The sequence below is a fragment of the Gymnoscopelus braueri genome (genome assembly GCF_963280865.1).
Source record: "Gymnoscopelus braueri genome assembly, chromosome: 18".
NCBI lineage: Eukaryota > Metazoa > Chordata > Actinopteri > Myctophiformes > Myctophidae > Gymnoscopelus > Gymnoscopelus braueri.
In genome coordinates this window covers 23,828,408-23,850,907 of record NC_137618.1, presented here as the reverse complement: position 1 = coordinate 23,850,907, position 22,500 = coordinate 23,828,408, and the positions used below count along the sequence as shown (strand labels likewise).

General features: G+C 47.5%; 1 protein-coding gene across 2 annotated transcripts in view; it reads left to right on the top strand.

The window, feature by feature from the left end:
- Positions 1-22,500, top strand: part of LOC308106122 (cyclic AMP receptor 4) — a 64,592-nt gene that overhangs the window by 18,255 nt on the left and 23,837 nt on the right. For both annotated transcript variants that reach the window (XM_080457157.1, XM_080457158.1), the window contains exons 8-10: positions 1,310-1,348; positions 9,408-9,486; positions 14,371-14,418. In XM_080457157.1, the coding sequence (XP_080313283.1) occupies positions 1,310-1,348; positions 9,408-9,486; positions 14,371-14,418 (166 nt within the window). The remainder of the gene's footprint in view (positions 1-1,309; positions 1,349-9,407; positions 9,487-14,370; positions 14,419-22,500) is intronic.

Below are 22,500 nucleotides of genomic sequence, written 5' to 3'. Positions count from 1 at the left end.
CTCAATAATATATTAATATCGGACAAATCAAGTTTGAATCCACCGTGAGTCCATCCGGCTTTGTCGAGTGTCTGTACTAACACAATTGGCCCGTGTTCGGGGGAGGGAAGCAGGGCGGGAAGGGTGATATTTGTCACTGCACGTACTCCTACGGGCTGGGAAGGCACCTGTCAGCATTGAGTGTTGGGCGGGAGGAGTAGGACGGAGGCTCTGCGTCCTCCCGGTGGTGGCTCCTCACTGGCAGGTGAGTCAGTAGAATACAACAGCAGTGACAACAACACAGAAATGTGCGGGGGGGAGGAATTAATTGGAATAACGGCTGAATTGGGGAGAAGAAAGGGGTAAAAAGCTAAAGAAAATAAGAAAGAAATATGTAGCTCACATTAGCATGTTAGCACCTCATTGGTGATCTGTAATCTTTGTTCAAGAAATATGCAAAATCACTACTCGTTACTTGCTATCCATAGCTACAGATTGGGATTAACCCATTAAAACCGGGAAAGCATCTGTGTCATTTTAGATTTTAGCCATATTTTATACTTTAGCTATTCAAAAATAGGAGATATACAAGCTCATGCCGCGCTATGAGCTTGTAAATCTGCTATTTAAAAAAAAATCTTGAAATATATATATATTTGTTAAAGCAAACATTTTTAACTCAAATATTTGCTTCTGGGGGGTCCCTCGAACAGAATATTTTGAGATGGGGATTCGCGGCCAAATACATATAATTTTGGGAGTCCTTGAGCACCACTGATATAACAACATACGTTTTTCAGGAAACTGTTAGGATTTAGAAAACATTTGTAGAATCGGTCTCAAGTCTTAATGGGTTAAATGATCTCTCTTTTGATACAAGAAGACCTCCGGGTTGGACTCGTTCCAAGGCTTGCATGACTCCTCCTCTGATGTACGTTTTTGTTTGTTTTTTTAATTTTTACGAATCGGTTACCGGGTGGTACTGTCTGAAGCAGTGAAAGTTTTCAGCCAGCTTTTCCCAAGCGCTGAATAGGAAACGTGTTTATTTGCTCGGGAGGTAGTGCGAAGCGGCGAGGAGGATGGAAGGAGAGGCTGCATGGGGGGAAAGGAAGCCGCTGGAACAAGAATTGGGACAGAGCCGTAATCTCTGGGCTCCGTTCTCTTCCCAGTCTGGGCTTATTAATAGCCACAGCTGTGCAGCTTCTCCCCTCCACAGTCACACAGTTCTCTCCCCTGCACTCACTCTCTCTCTCTCTGTCTCTCTCTCTCTCTCTCTCTCCTTGTCACCCCCTGCCCCCACACCACCCTCTGTCTGTCTCTTTCCTCCCAGCTGGATCACAGACGATCACGTAGCCTGGAGATTTGGGATGTAAGTAGACCCTTTCAGCCCCGCCGTTCAAAGCCTCTCCCCAGAGGGAGTGATAGGAGAGAGGGAGGAGGAGAGAGGAAGGAGGAGGGAGGAGGTCGGTCGGTCCCTGTGGGAAAAGTGAAAGGGTTGTATGTCAGGGGACCTGCAGAATTTTGGCGTATTTTCTTTTCCCAGCTCAGTGAAGGGCCAGGATGTGTGTGTGTGTGTATGCGTGCGTGTGCCTGCATGCATGTGGGTGAGTGGGGGTCTGAGTCTGCACCCGCTTTGACAGAATAAGGGAAGTTTCTGTGCTGTGTGTTTAAGTGTTTAGGAAGTCTATGAAGGATTAAGCCTGTCTTCTGCTGCTTTCTGCAACTGGCCTCCAAGTCTGGAAAAGCTCTGCCAATCCCCCCAGTATAGTGCCTTAAACACACACACACACACACACACACAACCCCCCCCACACACACACACACACACACACACACACACACACACACACACACACACACACACACACACACACACACACACACACACACACACACACACACACACACACAAACAAAGAGAAATGCCTCGCTATGAGCCAAGGTAATCGCGTTGCAGCTCGCAGCATCAGCAGGGGAATCAATCTCGCTAAACAAATAAACAAACAAACGCACACCCTGCACACACACACACCACACACACATACAGACGCTCGCGCGCAGCACGACATGACACGTAGCGCTGAGCCGGTGTCTCTTTTATCAGCGGCGCTCTCCCGGCTCTTTCTGTCTTTTCTTTCTTCCTTCCTTTCTTCTTTTCTTTCTAGTCCTCCGCGGCAGCGCAGCCCGGGGGGACGAGGAGCTCACAGGATCAGGGAATCTTCATTAGCTCTAATTACATCAAACCAGACGAGAGATTAGAGGCCGAGACGCCCGTCAGCAAAACGTGCGCGCGCGCACACACACACACACACCCCCACACACACACACACACACACACACACACACACACACATACAGTACACACATACACACACACACACGCTTCTGACACCTAACAGGATGAGGAGGGGTGGTGGGTGACAGCAGTTAAAATATATAAGGTGAAAAGTGGAAAGCTTGGCGGGAGAGGAGGAAATAGGCAGAGGAGAGAGAGAGGTGGGATGGAGGGGGGCAGGGGGGGGGACGTGATTAGGGACAGAGTGAGATATGGAAAGGGGGAGAGAGAGAGAGAGAGAGAGAGAGAGCGCGAGGGAGCAGGCAAAGGAAAGTAAGAGAAATAGAGATTGCCCCATCTTCTCTGCCCACACCCCCGCAGTCCGTCTTCATCAGTGTTCAGCGATGCGCACAAGCGCTGACTGGGGAGGCGGGGGAAGAACTGTACAGGGAGAGGGTGGGGGGACGGAAGGAAGGAAAACCAGAGGACAGCGTAGAGACGGGGATGTGTGGGCTGCGGAGGGGAGTGGGGGATGGGGTGTACTAGCGACTGAGGCTTGAGTCAGCATTTCAAAACACTGAGTCACCGCTCTCAGCATTTTCCATCGGCGGCTCGTAACTCCGCAATAGAAGCAAATGTGACACCCCCACCTCACCATTACCACTAGAGTCCCAGGCCACATTTTGTTTTCCTACATCCTAATTAGCACCAGCATCCAGCAACTATATATATATATATATATATATATATATATATATATATATATATATATATATATATATGTCTTCATATTTCAATTCTTATTTTTTTTTCATAAATTGATGCACTAGTGTTGCACAAAAGTACCGAAAATAGCTGATCTACAAGCATCGCGATGCGTTGTGAGCTTGTAGATCTACTATAGATTATTATTATTTTTGAAGTACAGTAAGAGTGGTTAAGTGTCTGTTTTATAAATAAATATTGAACCAATGAAAAGTAAGGTTCGAATCCACCGTGGTGCATCCGGCTTTGTCGGGCATCTATACGTACACAATTGGCTCGTGTTCGGTGGAGAGAAGCAAGGCGGGGGGAGGGTGATAATTGTCATTGCATGTATTCCTACGGGCTGGGGCTGCACCTGTCAGCAGGGAGTGTTTGACCGGAAGGAATAGGCCGAAGGCTTCCCAGTGGGGGCTCCTCACTGGCCGATGAGTCGGTAGGATACGACAGCAGTGACAACACAGGGGGTGCACTTGTAGTACATCAAGCCCCGTCAGGCTACAGAAACAGGAGATGGGCTCCTGCCTTATCCCATTAAGACCTGGAACTGTGTCATTTTTAGATTTGAGCTAAAAAGCATTTTTTTACACTTTGGGCTATTCAAAAATAGCAGATCTACAAGCTCATAGCGCGGCACTGAGTGCCGCGCTACGAGCTTGTAGATCTGCTATTTTTGAAAAATCGTGAAAATGTGTGCAAATCTTTGAATATATATATTTTTAAAGCGAACATTTTTAACTAAAATCTTTGCTTCTGGGGGTCCCTGGAACTAAATATTTTGATGGGGGTCCGCGGCCAAATACATATAATTTTGGGGGTCCTTGACATGAAAAAGATTGAGCACCACTGATATAGAAACATACGTTTTTCAGAAAACTGTTGAGATTTAGGAGACATGTAGAATCGGCTTCAGGTCTCAATGGGTTATGGGCCACATGGCTCGGCAAGGCTTACTTATATGTACTGTATACAGTATACACACACACACACACACACACACACACACACACACACACACACACACATATACTGTATATATATATATATACAGTACAGGAGATATTTTGTTAAATTGACAGATGTGACACTGCTTTGACAACGGTTGCACAGAAAGCAGGTAGGCGTGTGCTTTAATACACCAGCACTCTTGCACACGGATTGTTTTTGGAGACGAGAGATGAGATGGAGCATTATCCCACACACTGCACTCTTTGTCTGCAGCATTGTTCCCTTCTCCTCCACCTCACCCCCCCCCCCCCTCCTTTCTCTTTAGTTCTTTCTCACATTGTCACATCGCCTTTTTTTTTTTTACGCGCCACAAAGCGGTCAAACGGGTAGATCCCGACCGTTCACTCTGCGATAGAATCTTCTGGGTCACAGTTGAGGCAGGCCGGGGGAGTCGAGCCTTTTATCGGCACGGATTGTCCCATGGCGCGCTCGTCTCCGCCGTTGCCGGGGAGTTTAATTAAGACCTCTTTCATCTGCCCCTCATCCCTCACCTCAGAGCCTGCCTAGAGAGATCTGAGGCCAGGGCAGGGAGACCGTGTGTGTGTCTCTGTGTGTGCGTGTATGCGTGCGTGCACGTGTGTGTGTGTGAGTGAGGGAGTGTGTGTCATAGTGGTGTAGGGTCTTCCTAGATTTCTCTTGGCTTTAGTACCCCTCCGTGCTCTGGTCCTTCACATCCCTTCATCCTGTGCTCCACGGGGTCGTCCGTCTCTCTGCCTGTCTTCCCCTTGACACTCGCCGTCTGCTTCGCTCTCCGTCTCTCCGCTGGCACCACTGTTCTCTCTCCCTTTCTGTCCGTCTCATTCTGTCTCTGTCTCTTTCCATCTCCCTCTCCCCTCTATCTTACCACCCCCCCCTCCATCTGTCTTTCTCTCTCCTCTCTTTCTCCATGTCCTCTATCTTGAGCCCTCCCCAGTCCCCATCTCTCTCTCTCTCTCTTTCCCCCCCCCCCCCATCTCTCTCTCTCTCTCTCTTGTGCGTGCAGGGTTGTGCTCAGCTGTAGAGCACAGCGGACTCTAATGGCAGATCATTATCATGCTAATTAGAGCACTTTGTAGCTGCCGCCCGCCATTCTCTACCCCCCTTCACCGCCCTCTCTCTCTCTCTCTCTCTCTCTCTCTCTCTCCCTCCCCCCTCATCCTCATCCCCCTCCTCCCATGGTTAAAAGGCCACGCGCCCCCTCCCTCCTCCTCTCGTCTCGTCTCCTCTGCCCTCCCCCCACTCTTCCTCATTGCACCCCCCCCATCCCTCCCCGTCTCTCCGTCATTAACAGGAGGTGCGCTGCGCGTAATTGGGCGCCGTTTATTCCAGAGAGTGGGTTATTAAATCACTCCAGGGGTGACGCTGGCGCAGGTCTCACTGAAACGCTCTCATCACTCCCCTCACTCCCATCCTGTATCGACGGGGGCCAGGGTACACACACACACACGCATGCACGCACGCACGCCACGCGCGCACACACACGCTCTTTGTTTCTCTCACACGCATGTCGCACACTCACGTGCACACCACAATCTTTTTTCTCCCTCTGTATCACACACAACACACACATAATAGCACACTACACTACCCCATATGTACACACACCCAGACACACACACACACACACCGAACTGTTTTTCTTTGTGCAATCGTGTTCGGAACAGGACTTGAGGGAACGTAATGTGTGAAGCTCACTCTCCTTTCGCCGTTACATCTTGGCTTTGAAATGAATGCCCGCAGACTCGGTGCGCTGCCAATAAAAGTGTTTAATTTGAGAACATTCGGTGGGTTTCCTTTCTGCTCTGCCACAAGCCCACCGACAACAGTGGACATGAGGTAAAACTGGGACTAATACATGATATGTACCATTTGAGAGGTTACAAAAAAAAAGAAAGATGAATTGAGTATAAATGTGCTGAGTTCTCATTGGGAACAGAGTGCAGGGTAGAGACTTACCTTTGGTAGCTTATACATCCTTCAGTTTAGACAAGAAACTGATACAGCCATGCAAAACAAAACAACCGCTTTTACCGGTTGTTTCCAAACTTGAAAGGTCTTACTTATATTTTATGCCGGGTTTAGCAGAATCACACTACTGTCACACTACGCATCTCTGTTGCTCTCTTTCTATACACCTCTTTGCTGATAGTCTCCGCCAGGCTGGATGTCTGAAGGCCGGAGACTATGTTTTTGCCTGTCCGTTCGCCTGTCCGCTGTTCGTCCGCTCGTCCGTCCTTCTGTCCGTCCCGTGTGTCTGAATACCGTTGGTTGGAACGATCGGCGTGAAACTTTGCATGCACAGTACCAGTAGGCCAAGGAAGATCCTCTGCCCCACATTTTTCACATTGGCCTCATAGTGGCGCTATAACTGCACACACTGTTGTCACTGTCAGTGTTAATTTATCCATTTAGATAGTACACTCTCAGAGTTAACACTGCATGTTGGCCGTGTGTCACATTTGGCTCAGACTCTCAGAGTCATTGAGATTGTGTCATTGAGGGGTCAGAAATACTGCAGGTAATGTGGTTCATGTGTGTTTTGAATTATACAGTCGTTTTTTAATGGTTGTCCAATGGTACACCTAAACAAATTCAACTACAATTTTGTTTTGGCAATAAATTATTGAATATTGAGCAATACATGAATATTCTTCATTTACATGATATTCCATTGCTGTAAAATAATTGGCCCGATGGAGTCAGTGAACTTTAGATGACGCAATTTTGTACCTCAATGGCTCAGGTTTGGCTGACGGATGATCTTCACTGTGAGTGCTGCAAGGTGCAGTAGAGTTGCGGTCGTGTTTTTCAGCTGAGATTATACAGGTTATACATTAGGTAACTTGTCTATCACAACGAGACAAAGGCATGTTTTGTGATTATAAGGAGAGGCTGAAACTCCTCGGAGAGGGTGAGAGATCACCTCCCTGGAGGTTGCATAACACGAGGCTGTACCTCTCTATGAAGCACGCCCGCCCCACCCTCCCCCCTTTCTGGCTCCCTTTCATCTGCTCAGGATTTGCTGGCGTTTCTTCTCTCCCGTGTACCTTCTGTCCGTTCCGCACTCTGAGCGCCCTCATCCCAAAGGAATGCAACGTGTTTCCTGCGCTGTGACTTTTCTGGCATTCCTTCAATCTCTATTACCCCCCCCCCCCCCCCTCCCTTTCAGGGAAGATGCTAAAATATATAGGAATGCCCTCACCAGTGCTGAGTCTGTTTTTATCTAAATATAGTGTCTCTTCGATACAGCAGCAATATGCTGGTCAGCCTAACGCTGTCCACTACTCCCATGCACTCGGGATGTATGGGAGTAGATATAGATGGGAGCAGATATACAAGCTCATAGTGCGGCACTCGGTGCCGCGCTATGAGCTTGTAGATCTGCTATTTTTGCTAATTTGTGGAAATATTTGAACATATGTATTTTTCAAGCAAACATTTGTAACTCAAATCTTTGCTTCTGGAGGTCCCTGGCACAAAATATTTTTCGCTTTAAATTTTTTTTTTGAATAGCCAAAGAAATAGCCAAAGAAATCTAAAATGACAGAGATACATTCCCGGATTGAACGGGTTAACCACATGAACCACAAGCGATACTAGCTTGTAGATCTGCTATTTTCAGCTGAGATTTGGTGTTGAGGTAAAAAAGGAGGGGACCAAGTATAGACTGCTGGAGGACACTAGTCAACAAAGTATAGGGTTTTAGATGGTTAAGCCATTGTGAGCTTGTAGATCTATTTTTGCTACTTTTGAACTATTGGGCTGGGCGGACCTGCATGTTACTCCCTGACTCTCTCTTTCTCTGTTTCCTGTCTCTCTACACTATTATCAATAAAGGCAAAAAAGAAATTGAAGTTAAAAAAATGTAATCTTTTTGAAAAATAGAAATTAAAAAAATGAATATAGAATACAGAATGCTGGGGCTAATGGGATGCCAGGATTAATGTAGTTAAAAAACTTGTGTCTAAGGTAATTAGTTATTTATTTATGCTGGGTGAATGCAATTATTATCATAGTCTCCAGGCATTTTTTAATCCAGAGTGATTTACAGTAAGCAAGGTAAACACAAGATAATAAATCAAATGCATAGAGATAGTAATCTAGGATAAACCAAAGACCTATCATCAGCCTAAAACAGTATAATATAAATAAAAATAAGTAATACAAAATTCAATTCAATAATGTTTTTTTATAATCTGTACATTGAGACCCATTGGCCTTGTGCATTCCCACCAGTCACTCATTTGTTTGTAATTATTACCTTTCTTATTTTTTGCTTTTTGGTCAGCTTCAATTTCTTGATGCACCTATAAGAGTAAAATGATTTGGGTTTCCGTTTCTCAACATTGTAGTAAGAGCGATAGAAACAAAGACGTAATAAAGGATAGCAACAATAGTAAGAACACTATAGCAAAGTTTGTACATTACTCATCCCATCCCACACTTTGAAGTGTGGACAGGCAGTGTGATGTAATGGAGGTGGAGTTGCCAAAACCCCCCAAAAATGCAAACCGAAACAAAATGGCGTCATCGAGCGAGAGAGAGAGACTGATTAGGCAGGGGATTATAAAGCCTAGCAAAGTATGTACAATTACTAAATAAACAGATCTCGATGCTAAATTTAGTCCATGCCACCCTGCTCCACCCACCAGGTATACCTGCCAACAGACAACAGAGAGAGACACACCCTGACTGGCAGAGCAGGGGGGGGGGGGGGGGGGCGTGACAGTACGGTACATCAGTGGTGGAAAAAGTACCTAAATGTTTTACTTAAAGGGAAATTGTGGACCATGGTTTTCTTACCTTTTCTATGATGTTATGATATCCTTAGGATGAATGGTATACAGTAGAAACATTTCATAACTCCATCCCGGGTCCGCCCACAGCTAAAAAAACGCTCGCCAATAGGCCTTGCGCTAGATCGCATATTTTGATAGCTTTTTTTTTTTTTGGTGGGAGCTCTGACCTTCATAGTGACAGAACACTATGCAATGTGATTGTTTTGTTTTGAGTCCTCCCCGCCCCTATCCTTTCCTTAGGCTTTTAGAAATGTGAGAGAAAAACACCTGCAATTGTCATGAAACCTTTTAATAACTAAACATCCATTAGTTCGTATGAAGCTTAACTAGGATGTGGGGGAAACTGTAGTTTTTGGATTCTAAATTGTTATAATCAATAAACCCGTTTTATCCATACGCTATTGAGATATTGGCTGAGCAGTCTATTTGGCTGAGCATATCAAAACGACAACAAAAAGCAGGTTGAAACCTGACCGCCAGAGGCCACAGGAACATCCGAGTATCACTGACAAACAAAAAACAAACAAACAGTTGGTTTTCCTTTCATTCAGTGTGTGTTTCCGCATTCCTCCGCCTGACTGTCTGTCCCTCTCTGTGCTTTGCAGATGGTACGTGCCTCTGTTCATCCTCATTCTCCTGATGATCAGCTGCTACGCCAGGATCATCTGCGTGGCCAATCGGAGGGTGAGTCGTTCTCAATCCATCCCCCCCACACCCGCAGCACGCCTCCAATCGGCATCAGTCCAAACAGGGCTTGGACAGAACGTTGGCGGCCCATTAGCTATCCGAATCCACTGTGACCTTTTAGCAAATTGGCATGAATGGTCCCCCTGAAAGCTGAGATAATAGTACCCTTGCTGTGCATGTTTGCTTGTGTGTGTGTGTGTGTGTGTGTGTGTGTGCGTGCGCGCGCGCGTGCGTGCGTGTGTGCGCTCATGCACGCACTTACACACGCCTGCAACCGCACCCGCACGCACGTGTGCGCCTGTGTGTGTGTGTTTATGAGCCCTGCAGTTCAGGCCATGAGCCTGATGAAACTCTGTTATGTCTTCTACTCCCCTGCATCCTCTCTTGCTTTCTGTCTCTCTATTCTCTGCTTTCATTCCTCCCTCTCTTCGTCCCTCTCTCGGTGGCTCATAGCGCAGTGTGATGTGCCACAGCGAGGGTGCAGTTGAGAGCCCCAGGCAACATTCCGCAGGGCTCTCATAGCTGCCATTCCCCTGGCCTGACGACACCACACGCCACAGTCAGTCATAGAGGCAGCAGAAGGGCAGACTTTTGTCTCAACAACGCACGCTTGTGTGTGTGTGTGTGTGTGTGTGTGTGCGTGCGTGCTTGCGCGCGCACATGGGTGTTTGCGATAGACGCTCCCCGGGGGGGAAAAAAATGAAGAACGGTGGACAAATGTATCTCAAGTTCCGTCGACCATACAATGAAGCATCATCATGGAATTCATCGCTCGCATGTGACAGAGAGACTGATGGACAGAGAGACAGATTAACAGATAGACACAAAAACGGAGACAGCCTGCCGGCAGCCAAGGGGAAGTGGCGGGGTGGGGGGAGAGAGACTAGGCAGCCCTTTATCACAGACTTGATAAAGAGAATAAATGAATGTGGTTGGTTTGCAACCTGCATCTCATAAGTCATTCTGCTCACAGAATTCAGTTGTCTCTACCGGTTTCTCTCCTCTCTGGCACTTTCCCTTCGTTTGCCTCCCACGTGCCTCTGCTCTCCCCATTTTCCGTCTCCATCTCTCTCTCTCTCTCCCTCTCGCTCTTTCTCTCGCTCTCTCCCCTTTCTCTATCATATTTATGAAGAGCTCAAGCCTTATCTCTTTTCAGCTGCAGGCTGTCTCACTTGAAAGAATTTGAAAAGCTTTGAAAGTGGGCTAGGTGGCGACAGAACGGGAGAGAGGGATAGAGAGGAGGAGGTTGAGAGGGAGGGAGGGAGAGAGAGAGACGAGATCTTGGCTGGACACGGCAGAGATGTTTCTTCACTTTTCCTTAGGCATATTCCAACGATAGGGATTTGCGGGAGAAAATGGCCACGCTGCTCATTAGTTAGCCTGCTGCAACCCTCCTGATTTCGTGTATAAAGGGGCGTGTGTATAGAGCCGGCGAGAGACGGCGCCTGATCCCATTGGTTCACCGATCTGTCCGTCAACCCCCGCCCCGTTAACACAACATTACGAGCGACGCCCACTGCACTCTGGTTGGTTGGGAAATGAAACACTTCCTCATACCCAGTACAGGCTATAGTTGGGCCAGGCTTTTATTTTTTAGCAAAACTAAGCAATAAAAGCCTGGAGATCGAGGCTACTCATTAGTTAACTAAATCGGAGTCGTTTCCGTCAGACTTATTAGCAAAATGACGGCACATTTCGAGGGACTAACCAGGGGGATTTGGAAGCTAATGAGTCATTATCTGTCCAGACAGAGAGGCCTTGGAGTGGGTGCTGTTGTTTTTGTCATGACAGATGCGATTCCTTCCTGTCCCTTCACCTGCTCCTATGCTCATAACCGTCACGCCTCATCACTCGTGCCGCTTCTCAGTGGCTCGGTGCAATGAGAGATTGCTACTCCAGCCCGCAGCTTTAGGCTATGCATATGAGACCTGTCCAACCAAGGCCTGATCGTATATCTGCTATTTACGGAAGTTATTTGATTTTAATAAATTGCAGTGCTTAGACAGAGAAAGGGTCCGGTCCTGTGGATTACATAGGTCTCTCTCTCTCTCGCTCTTTTTCTTTCCTGCTGTCCCAACACATGCACGCACGCACGCTCGCTCGCACACACGCACACACACACACACACACACACACACACACACACACACACACACACACACACACACACACACACACACACACACACACACACACACACACACACACACACACACACACACACACACACACACACACAGCCTTACAATGGCAATCACATTGCTGCAGAGAAACCATGGCAACGTTGAGTTAATGAATAGCTGAATGGAAGCGCTCCTAGTCCAGCGGTCTCCATGCTGCTGGTGTGTGTGTGCGTGTGTGTACATTCAGCAACTGCAATACATGGAGAGACAAAGGACCAAAATGTCCCCCTGCAATCAAAGGGTGGGGGAGAGGCAAAAAATACCCCCTCACACACACACTGTTTTCTGCTTAAGTTATTATACATTCACATTCATAGCTTGCCATTAATCTACACTTTAAGGGATAAAAAAAAGAAAAGATTTAATATATCCACACCCACGTAATTTTATGTTAATACGTTTATAATAACGTAAATTTTGGACATTTTAAATCTGAAAAATGTTTTTAGATATTGAGCAGACCCCCCCCCCCTTTAAATTGTAAACATTTCCTACACTGTATACGTGCATGCATACATGCGTACAGCTCACAGAGGCCCTCCAGAGACTTGCCTCTGATTTCTTGGGTTACATAAAGCCTCCGGCTGCTACCCCCCCCCCCCCCCCCCCCACCATATATACACACACACGCACACGCACACACAAACCCACACACACACATACTGTGACAAATCTCTGTCTTGTGTGCTCCTGTGTGTCTATTGACATTTTCTCGGCACCCCCCCTTCCCCTCCTGAGACAGAGAAGCAGAGAAATATTTCCACATCTCCTCCAGAGAGATCTGAGATCTGTCGTGTTTGCTCCACTTTTTACTTTCTCTTTACCGCTCCTTTTTTTTAATGCTGCCCCCCACCATTTCCTCTCTCTCTATTTCTCTCTCTCTCTCTCTCTCTACCTTCTCCTCATCTCATATTGCGTGCAGCGATGCCATCAGTCCCTCGTATCGGAGACCCGGGAGCTGTTACGGCTCTCCTGGCTGCCTCTAGCGTTTAGCTCTAGTGCGAATCAGGCACATTTGCACGGGTGGGGAAAGAGATTGGTGGGTAGGGGTATATGTGTGTGTGTGTGTGTGTGTGTGTGTGTGTGTGTGTGTGTGTGTGTGTGTGTTTGTGGTGTCGGCGCAAGTGCCCATGTTTTATTTGTTTCCGCTGATAAAGGCCTATAAATGTATGGGTGTACACATGAACATAGACACACATACACACAAACATAGTATGTATATATAACTGCACATCTGCGCAGCCACCACAGACAGACCCACTCACAGACACCACCCCCCCAACTTGAACTTTATACTGGATCTTCTAAATATGAATAGCAGAAAACCTGTGTGTGTGTCTGTCTGTCTGTCTGTCTGTCTGTCTGTGTGTGTGTGTCTGACCTATTGACCTCAAACTTGCCGTGTGTGTCGCTGATGACCCGGGTATGGTTTGTCCTGGGAATTCGGTCTGACCGACGTTTGTCGAGAACAGAAAAACCAAGAATGTCTGTATCTGTCTGTCCGTGGGTCTGACTCTGTGAAGAACGCACTGAATTTCTGGATCTGTGGAGGGATGTTGGTGTTGGCTTCCCTATTTTGGCCAGCCCAACCCATCAGCTTCACGGATTGGCTGAGCTTTGCGTCACATTCGTGCCAAGGGGTAGCTTGCGCAGTAGAACGAACTCCCATTCTTTTACAGGGCGATGCACAATATGTCTGTATCTCTCTGCCGGCCCATCTGTTACCCATTTACACCCATAGGTCATCAACACAACGGCAGCAGTTTTTGACGACACCAGGGATCCTCGTATCTCCATATTTGGTTGTCGTATGGTAGTCGGTTCCGCACTGGGTACTCTGTACAACGGGTATCGCATGAAAAGGTGGGACATGCATTCCCAACTTGCATAATTCCAGAGTACGCCAGTGCCTGTTTATGAATAACACATTGCTTGTAATATCTAATAATGTTATTAGGACTGTGGTAACGGGTACCTCACTGGGTACTCTAACGACAGGTACAGTGAGTAGTCTGGCAACAGGTACAATGTATATTAAGGGCATGCACTCCCAACTTGCATCATTCCTGACTTTTATCATTTCCGACTTGCGTGGTCCCAGAGTAAGCCGTTGCCAGTGTAGTACACTAGACTTTGGCTTATCAGCTTCCCCATCGTTGCCTGGGTTATTGTGCTTCGCAGCATGTTCAGGTTCCGATAGCCAGCATTGGCCGGGTTATTGTGTGGGTGAAATAGGCTCTCTCCAACCCCCTACCTCTCTCCTCCAATCAGTGTGACTCGCTTCTTCTCCCTCCCTCCCTCCCTCCTTCCCTCACCCTCTCCTCTCCTTCTCTCACACCCTCTCCCTCTTTCCCTCTGTCTCTCTGTCATCAGTACCTCAATATATGGGCATGTGATGTGCTGATATCGTATCAGCCCATCATTGCTGGGTATTATTACATTGACAATGCGTCGTGAATGTCTGGTCCATATATGGGTATGTCTGTGAGCCCGCCACAGACATACAGATGTGCACACACGCAACTTGAACTTTATATAGTATGTACGTAGTACTGTATGTGTGTACAGTATATATGCATATATTGTTGCGGACCCCATGTGTATTTTGGATGTCTGAAACAACTGACTGTAAATGTCTACATGTATACCTGCACTGTGTGTGTGCTTAATCTGTCTCTGCATGTGTTTGTTGGCACAGATTCAGTCGTGGTTGGGAACCTTCAATCCAGAGAGGGAAAGACGGAAGGTAAGAGCCATCTCACACCTCACTACTGGACTGAGTAACCAAGACAAACACACACACACACACACACACACACACACACACACACACACACACACACACACACACATCCACACTCATATACACACTCATATGCATACACACACACACACACACACAAACACACACACACACACACACACACACACACACACAAACACTCATTCACGCACGCACACACACACACACACACAGAGTGTGAGGATTAGAGTGTGTGCAGGATTAGCTGTCGAGGTCACGCTGGGTTGGTGTCACACACAGCAGGGAGCAATTTGACCCTGCAACACCCGCTCTCTGTGTGTGTGTGTGTGTGCATGAGCTATGTGCATGCTTGCTGGCAGTTCATGCAAATGTGAGAGCTGCCCTAGCACTCTGCTCCTTCCCTGACCTTATGAAATGAGCAGGAGAGACGAGGGTAAAATGAGGAGCTCAATTGTATTCGTGGCGAAGTGAGGGCAGACATGGAGAGAGAGAGGGAGAGGGGGGGGGGGGGGTAGGGGGTGGAATACAAAATAAAGCTGGTTGAAAAGAGAGAATTAGTTCTCTTTATAGAATTACAGATAGTGGGAAGTAATCAGTTCTGTGTGTTGTTTAAAGTACACACTGTCTGTTCTTTTCCTCTGGCTTGGGTTGAACTATGGATTTCATGCATAACATTGCAGCTCCAGTGTAAAACTCATAACTGCATGCATGTTTTCCTATAAGTTGATAGATTTCATGGGCACATTTTATTGCAGCTTGGTGTGCTGCGCGTGATTTTATTGCGGCTTGGTGGTTTAAAGGTTAAAAGAGACCATTACTGGAGCTCAGGTGGCGGAGTGGTTAAGTACCTGCCCACTACCACGGAGTCTGGGGGTTCAAATCCACCGTGGTGCATCTGGCTTTGTCAAGCGTCTATATGTTCGGGGGGAGGGAAGCCAGGCGGTGAGGGTGATATTTGTCACTGCACGTACTCCTATGGGCTGGGGTGGGGCGGCAGAGATACCATTACTTAAGCTGGAATGTCACAGGTTTGATCCCCGCAATGCCTACATGGCCCATGTCCAAGACTCCCCTGACCAGGCCCCTGGGTGTGACTATTCTCATGGCAGACCCATAAACAGTGTTTGTGCCAAGTTTGGTGCAGATTGGAGCAACCCAGGGGCCCCAACCCTGGTTTGGCTATTCTGATTGCAGTCCCCTGAACAGTGTTTGTGCCGAGTTTGGTGCGGCTGGGAGTAACGGCGCGTCTCGCATGTTGCGTTTTTTGATGTCCACCGTCCAAACAAAAAACGTCACATTATTTGATTAAAAATTTTAACATAGGCCGAGCTGAAACAGGTGATCCGTTTGGTAATGATGATAGACAGTTTACAAGCAGTCTCGTGCAAAAAAGCGATGTAAAAACTGGTGGTTTTTAAATGAAGCTTTACCGCATACAATATTTTACCTTCAAAATAATATAAATTCGATATTCGATCCCTACTCCCGGGGCTCGAGCAGAGTTGCAGTCGCTGTGCCGCCTTTACATTACATCCCATTGTGGGAAAGCTTTCTCCTCTCATTGGCTGTCAATCTCTGACTGTGTGTACCAATGACTGCTGGCCAAATGTCATCCCATCCCTGGCAAAGTCACAAAAGTCCCAGACACGACCCGTATGTAGAGAGCTGGTATTACCCAGCTATGAAAACTCCCTTTCCTTCCATGTAGGGAACTCCTCTCCTCTCCCTGCTGTGTTCTTTGAGGGCTGGGGCCAGTGCAGGGTAGGGCCAGCTGGGCTGGGTGTGGGTAGTTGGATAAGGGTTAAGGTTATGTAGATGCTGCCCCTAAGTGGCTGATGTAATTACTGCATGCTGAACTGGAGTAACCCTTTAAGTTGTTGATCTGTGTCTAGAAAGAGAGCACATGTGTGTATTTATGAGAGTATGTGGGTGTTTGTTTATGAGAGAGAGAGAGAGTGCATGTGCAAATTGCATTTGTATCAATTGGCGTCCATGTTTCCCCTTCCTCACAACCTGTGGAGTGCCCCAAGGTTTAATTTTAGGGCCAATCCTTTTTTCCTAATGCTTGACGCTTTCCTGGGCAACATTATATGTAGACACAACATCTCCTTCCATTCTTATCTAGACGACACACAAGTATTATGTTCTGGTGAAGTCTAACAGCAACCCTACAGACTTTTAGTTAACTGTCTAGCAGAATTAATTTCCTTCAATTGAACTGACAAAACGGAAATTCTCATAATTGGCCCAGATTCCTTACATTCTCAAATCAGTCATCACTTGGTCCTTTATCCAACAAATGCCAAACCCCTATGGGTTTTATTTGAGCCCAGCATAAACAATGAGAGCCACATCAACAAACTTCTTCAGACATGTTTTTATCATCTCAGAAATATATCCAGGATCAGTTTTGATCAATAGGCTCCAAATTTGACGGAACATAGCTGCAAAACTAAAACTAGGATTCATTGAAAACTTTGATTGATCACTTTTACTGATTACTTCATGGCCTGGCCCCTATTTACATTTTTGAGATGTTAACCCGTTATGACCCTGTGTGCGCTGTGCAGTCCTCAGGCAGGAACCTGCTGGTTGTTCCTGAGTGGAGGCTGAAGACAAAGGGTGACCTGTCACGGCCCCCTGGTTGTGGAACAACCTGCCTGAGGAGCTTAGGCTGGCTAAACCACCGTCTTCTCTTAGCCCATTTAGACCTGTGGCCGATTCTAAAAACTCCTTCTAAATCCTGACCTAAGTTTTCTGAAAAACTTCAAATATTTATTCAAAAATTACAGCAAATGTATGTTGCTATATACTTTACAAACGGGGTTCCCGTACTGAAAGGTATAGCTACAAATAGGGGTTCCCGCCCAAAATGGTTTAATCACAACTTAAAATGTTGAATATTATTTTTTGTTTTTCTTCATCTTTTGTTTCTCACTGCATTTTACGAATGTTATCTTGTTCTTTTTAATATTCTGTTGCTGATTTTATTCGATTTCAGTGTCATGTAAAGCACTTCCTAACCTTGTTTTGATAAGCGGTTCATAAATAGTCCATTTTATTTTGTAATATGTGATCATGTTTCTAAACGGTGTGCATGCGTGCGTATGTGTATCTATACAGAATGCGAGAGCTGTGTGTGTTTGAGTTGTGTGCTGAGTGTGAGTGCAGTATATACAGAGTCTGAGAGCGTGTGTGTGTGTGTGTGTGTGTGTGTGTGCGCGCGCGCTGCGTCGTCCTTTGCCTCCTCGCGTGCTAATTGCTCTGTGTAACACAGTGCGTAAATAAATCAACAGTGGTTTTCATCACACTCCCAGTCTCATCTCTCATCTCTCTCCACTTCTCAGTCATTCTCCCACTTTCCATCTCTCGCTCTGCTCTCTCTCTCTCTCTCTCTCTCTCTCTCTCTGTTCTGCCCTCCCTCCCTATCCCTTCTCTCTTCTTTCTCTCGCTCATGCTAGCTTTCTCTCTCACACACACGCACATGCACACACACACACACACACACACACACACACACACACAGCATGAATAAAGCAGCAGGCCAGGTTCATGGACATGAATATTTATGAGTATTTATGCGCGCGCTGCGATGCTTTAAAACAACACCGCCCGGCGATTGCAGTTGCCAAGCCAGCCAGCCAGCCGTCCTCGTTGTGCGCATGTACACACACGCTCGTGTGTGCTTGTGTCTTTGTGTCATTGTACGCGTGGGACTGTACATGCATGTCCCCCTCTCTCTCTCTCTCTCTCTCTCTCCCTCTCTCTCTCTGTCTCTCACTCTGCCTGTGTGCTCGCTCGTGTGTGTGTGTGTGTGTGTGTGTGTGCGTGTGCGTGTGTGTGTGTGTGTGTGTGTGCGTGTGCGTGTGCGTGCGTGCCAGCAGGTGTAAACTAGGGAAAGCAATTCCTGTTGGGTGTCTGAAGACCACTGGCTTTGGTGATTTCATTCGCTTTCTCCGCATCCCCCCTCCTTCCATTCCCCACACGCTCTCTATTACAGTATTACGCTTGCGCGCACACACACACACACACAAGCGCATACACATCTCGTGTTTCTCACTTTTACGCTCTCTTTCCCGTATGTGCCTTTCTTGATCCATTTTTCTCTCTGAGTCAGCCTTGCTTCAGCTCTCTCTCTTTCTCTCTCTGGCTTTCTCCCTCCCTCTCTCTGGCTTTCTCCCTCCCTCTCTCTGGCTTTCTCCCTCCCTCTCTCTGGCTTTCTGGCTTTCTCCCTCCCCCTCTCTGGCGTTCTCCCTCCCTCTCTCTCTGCCCCCCCCCCCCCCCTTCCTCTCCGTATCGGCCTGGAGTGCTGACGTACATAGCCAGTGTTAGCGGTTATCAGGGACGTCAGTCACAGTGCCGTGGCACACTGTGTGTGTCTTCAGGGGTTTGTCCACGGCCATGCGTGAATTCTCACACACACGCTCACGTGCATGCCCATTTGCACATGCACTCACACAGGCACGCACAGTGGCACACGAGCCAAAAGGTCTTAGATCAACCCCGCTTGCAGGTCAGAGAGAGGACATATATGAATGCCAGGGTTAAGAGCAGCTTGCACGCATGCACGGATGCGTACACCATGTGAGCGTGTGTGCACACATACACAGACACACACACAGACCCACACACACACACACACACACACACACACACACACACACACACACACAGACCGACCTACAAGTTGAATCCCGTTGGGTAGTGACAGAGTTGGCTGAGCAAACAGTGTGCTGCTTGTTCGTTATCTTCCACGGGTGTTTGTTTACTGATCAACATAAGCTTTGCCTTGAGTCACAATGGGGACGTGCGCTTCTTCCTGTGTGTGTGCATGCTCTCATGATGTGTTCGACCGTGTGCGTTAGTAACAAATGCGTTCGCTTTATTCATTACATGTAGGCCTATTATATGCACATGTCTTTGCTGTCGATGGGGGACAAGAGTCCCTGTGCTTAAGCGAGCTCAACTTCCACACGTCATTACACATTAAAATCCCACTATTAATTTAACCCCCGAAGAGTGTTCAAATGGATTCAAATGGACCCGTGAGGTTCCATTTGTACACACTTCGAGGGTTAAATGAACACTAAGGATTTGACTGTGTATGTTGTCACGAGTTATCTTGTGACTTCAGCTGCATTTTGAATTTCAAGCGTGTAGCTGACCTTCATGTCTACACGGACTTAACAAGAGTGATCACGTATTAAGGCTTTAGCATCTTGCCCAAGGACGAACTGTTTGGATGCATGGCTGTCGATAGACCTTCGCCGCCGGTTGTTGCCGGGGAATCGAACTTGTGATGCTCCAGTTACAGGACGGTCTCTATAGCAACTAGACCACCGAGCTGCGCTTTTGACATGTGAAGCTTTCAGTCCCTTTGTAATAGCACCTTCCAATTTCTCCGGAGCGACCAGATGCTATTACCTTAGGTAGGGCTCTCTCGCAGTGTGGCGGGTGTAATATTTATTGGCTGAGATGCCTGTGAGCCGCGTGTGTGTGTGTGCTCCAGGGAGCCGGCACGGAGGTTGTATTTATTTATGTGTGCGTTGGGTGTGCTTGCATGTGTGTGTGTGTGTGTGTGTGTGTGTGTGTGTGTGTGTGCATGCATGCCTGCCTGTGTGTGTGTGTGTGTGTGTGTGAAAAAGAGGGGGGTTTGCACTGTCGATAACCGTCTGTAATCTAACGCGCGTCATTAACGGTGCGCCGCCGCGCCCGGCGCACATAATTACGGTCTCATTCCCCTCTGCCTCCCAAGGAGCACCGGGGGCCTCTGACACAGGAGGACCGTGATTAAAAACACGAGTCTCTTTAGCCGCACTCCCCTCCTCCCTCCCCCTCCTTCTCATTCCCCTTCCCCTCCTCATCTCTTCTCTCTCCACATCCGCTCGTCTCCCCCTCTCTCTCTCTCTCTCTCTCGCTCACTCACTCACTCTCTCTCTCCCTCTCTCTCTCTCTCTCTCTCTCTCTGAAATTCTGCAATTGCCTGTCTCATGCTCACCGAATTTTATTTGAGATTATTTGGCTCAAAATTCTTTGAGATTGATTTTTCTTGTGTGGAACCGTTTAAGGACCGCTCCTGCAAGATTCCCAATTTATACTGATTGTTTTTCTGTCTCCCCCCGCCCCGCCCCACCACACAAACACACACATACACACACACACACACACACACACACACACACACACAGCCTATTTCCCGCTCCATCGTATAACGGTGTCGTGTGCCTAAGTAGCCGATCAACAAGCTCACAACGTGTCACGGGTGCGAGGCATTGTGAGCTTGTAGATCGGCTATATTCAGCAGCGCAACACATCGTACGATGAAGTATAAATCAGGCTATGTCTGCCCTTTCTCTCCAAGTGACAGCTCCCTGGTCTTTTCCCCCTTGCGAGGACAAAAGGCGCTGCCGATGTGCGTGCTCCTGGGGTTGGAAATTCACAATACTCTAAATACTAATGGGATGGCCTCCCCTCCTCCTCATGTTTTCTTTTTTTTTTTGCACCATACAGCCTGTCATATGGAAACGGGGACTCTGAGATGTTCGTGTTGCGTACAGCCTGATGTGAAAGCTGAGGTCGTGTGGTTATTCTTATATATTTAATACTTAACAAGCACGCACCACTGCGCGTCCGCGTACGCACGCACGCACACGCTCACTTACTCACGCACAAAAGATAAAATACCACCGGGGGGCTCTCGTGATTTTCATTTGAATTGTTTAAAACGCCTGCGTTAAAGCTTGCACGCCTCAGGGTCTTTCTGGTGAGTAATTAATTTCCAGCATGTGTGTGTGGGGGGGGGGATTGGAGCTCACGGGTCTGCCTCCTGGCACGGTGTGTGAGAGAGAGAGAGAGCAAGAGAGAGGGGGAACGAGAGAGAGGGAGGGAAAATGCGCTGGCTCGGCTATTGCGTCCTCTAGCCCTAGGGGGAAAAAAACACACACTGCACAGAAAAATCGATTCGGGGCCCCGCTTCTCTCCTCTTCCGGACGCGAGAGTCCTCCTCTCCCGGGAATTAGATAACGGCTTGTAAAAGCTCTCCACCGCCGGGCTCTCCTTTCGACGTGGGGGCCGCTGCTCCATCCAGCCTGTCTGTCCACAAAATATTGGATTCATCATTTTAGCCTTATTGAAAGTATTGGATCCCATTTTAATTGGAACAAGCCACCCCCTCTCACACACACACACACACACACACACACACACACACAAACACTTGGGATGTCACATATTAACTCGATAATATATTAATATTCTGTTTGGATTATGATTGTCTTTTCTAATTTATTGGCATTTGTTGTGACATGTTTGTGTGTGTGTGTGTGCGCGTGCGTGTGTGTCTGTGTGAGAGAGAGATAGAGTGAGGGGGAGAGAGAAAGAAAGAGAGAGAGAGACAAAGGACAGAGAGAGGGCAGACAGACAGAGAGAGACACAAAGAGAATACGTATTAGTTTCTCCATTTGGGCCCATATTTCCCTCTCTCTCTCTCTCGCACTCTCACACACACACACACACACACACACACACACAGACTCTGTTTCGTTCTGTCTCTCTAGCCGCTTTTACACAGCCTGTTCAAGGCAGCAATGTTGCACCGTTATTCCGCCCTGCTGTTCTGTATGAAAGGTATGTGCACGGAATGGGGGGGCATTGTTGTTCAGCCATTGAACTGGCAGCAAAGGTAGTCAGAGCCGAATCGACGTCTCTGTAAAAGCGACAGCATGCAGGGCGTTGCAGCCAGGGTGGAATCGTGTTTTTTTTACGGTGTGGCTCTGCTGGAGTCTATAGCCTCCAGAGGGTCGGTCTGTGTGTGTGTGTCTGTCTGTTTGTCCGGACTCCATAGCTAATCTCACAAACCACTGGACTGACCATTGCTAATTTTATAATGGAAGTCAATGTGGCTCTGATCGGTCATATGTCATAGATATGTCATAGACCATTGGTTCTCAAAGTGGGGTCCGGGGACCCCCAGGGGTACTTGAGGGGGTTCCAGGGGGTCCCCAGCTAAATGATGGATAGGAACCAAATGGACCCTTATGGGTCTGTAACTCTGAGAGAGTACAA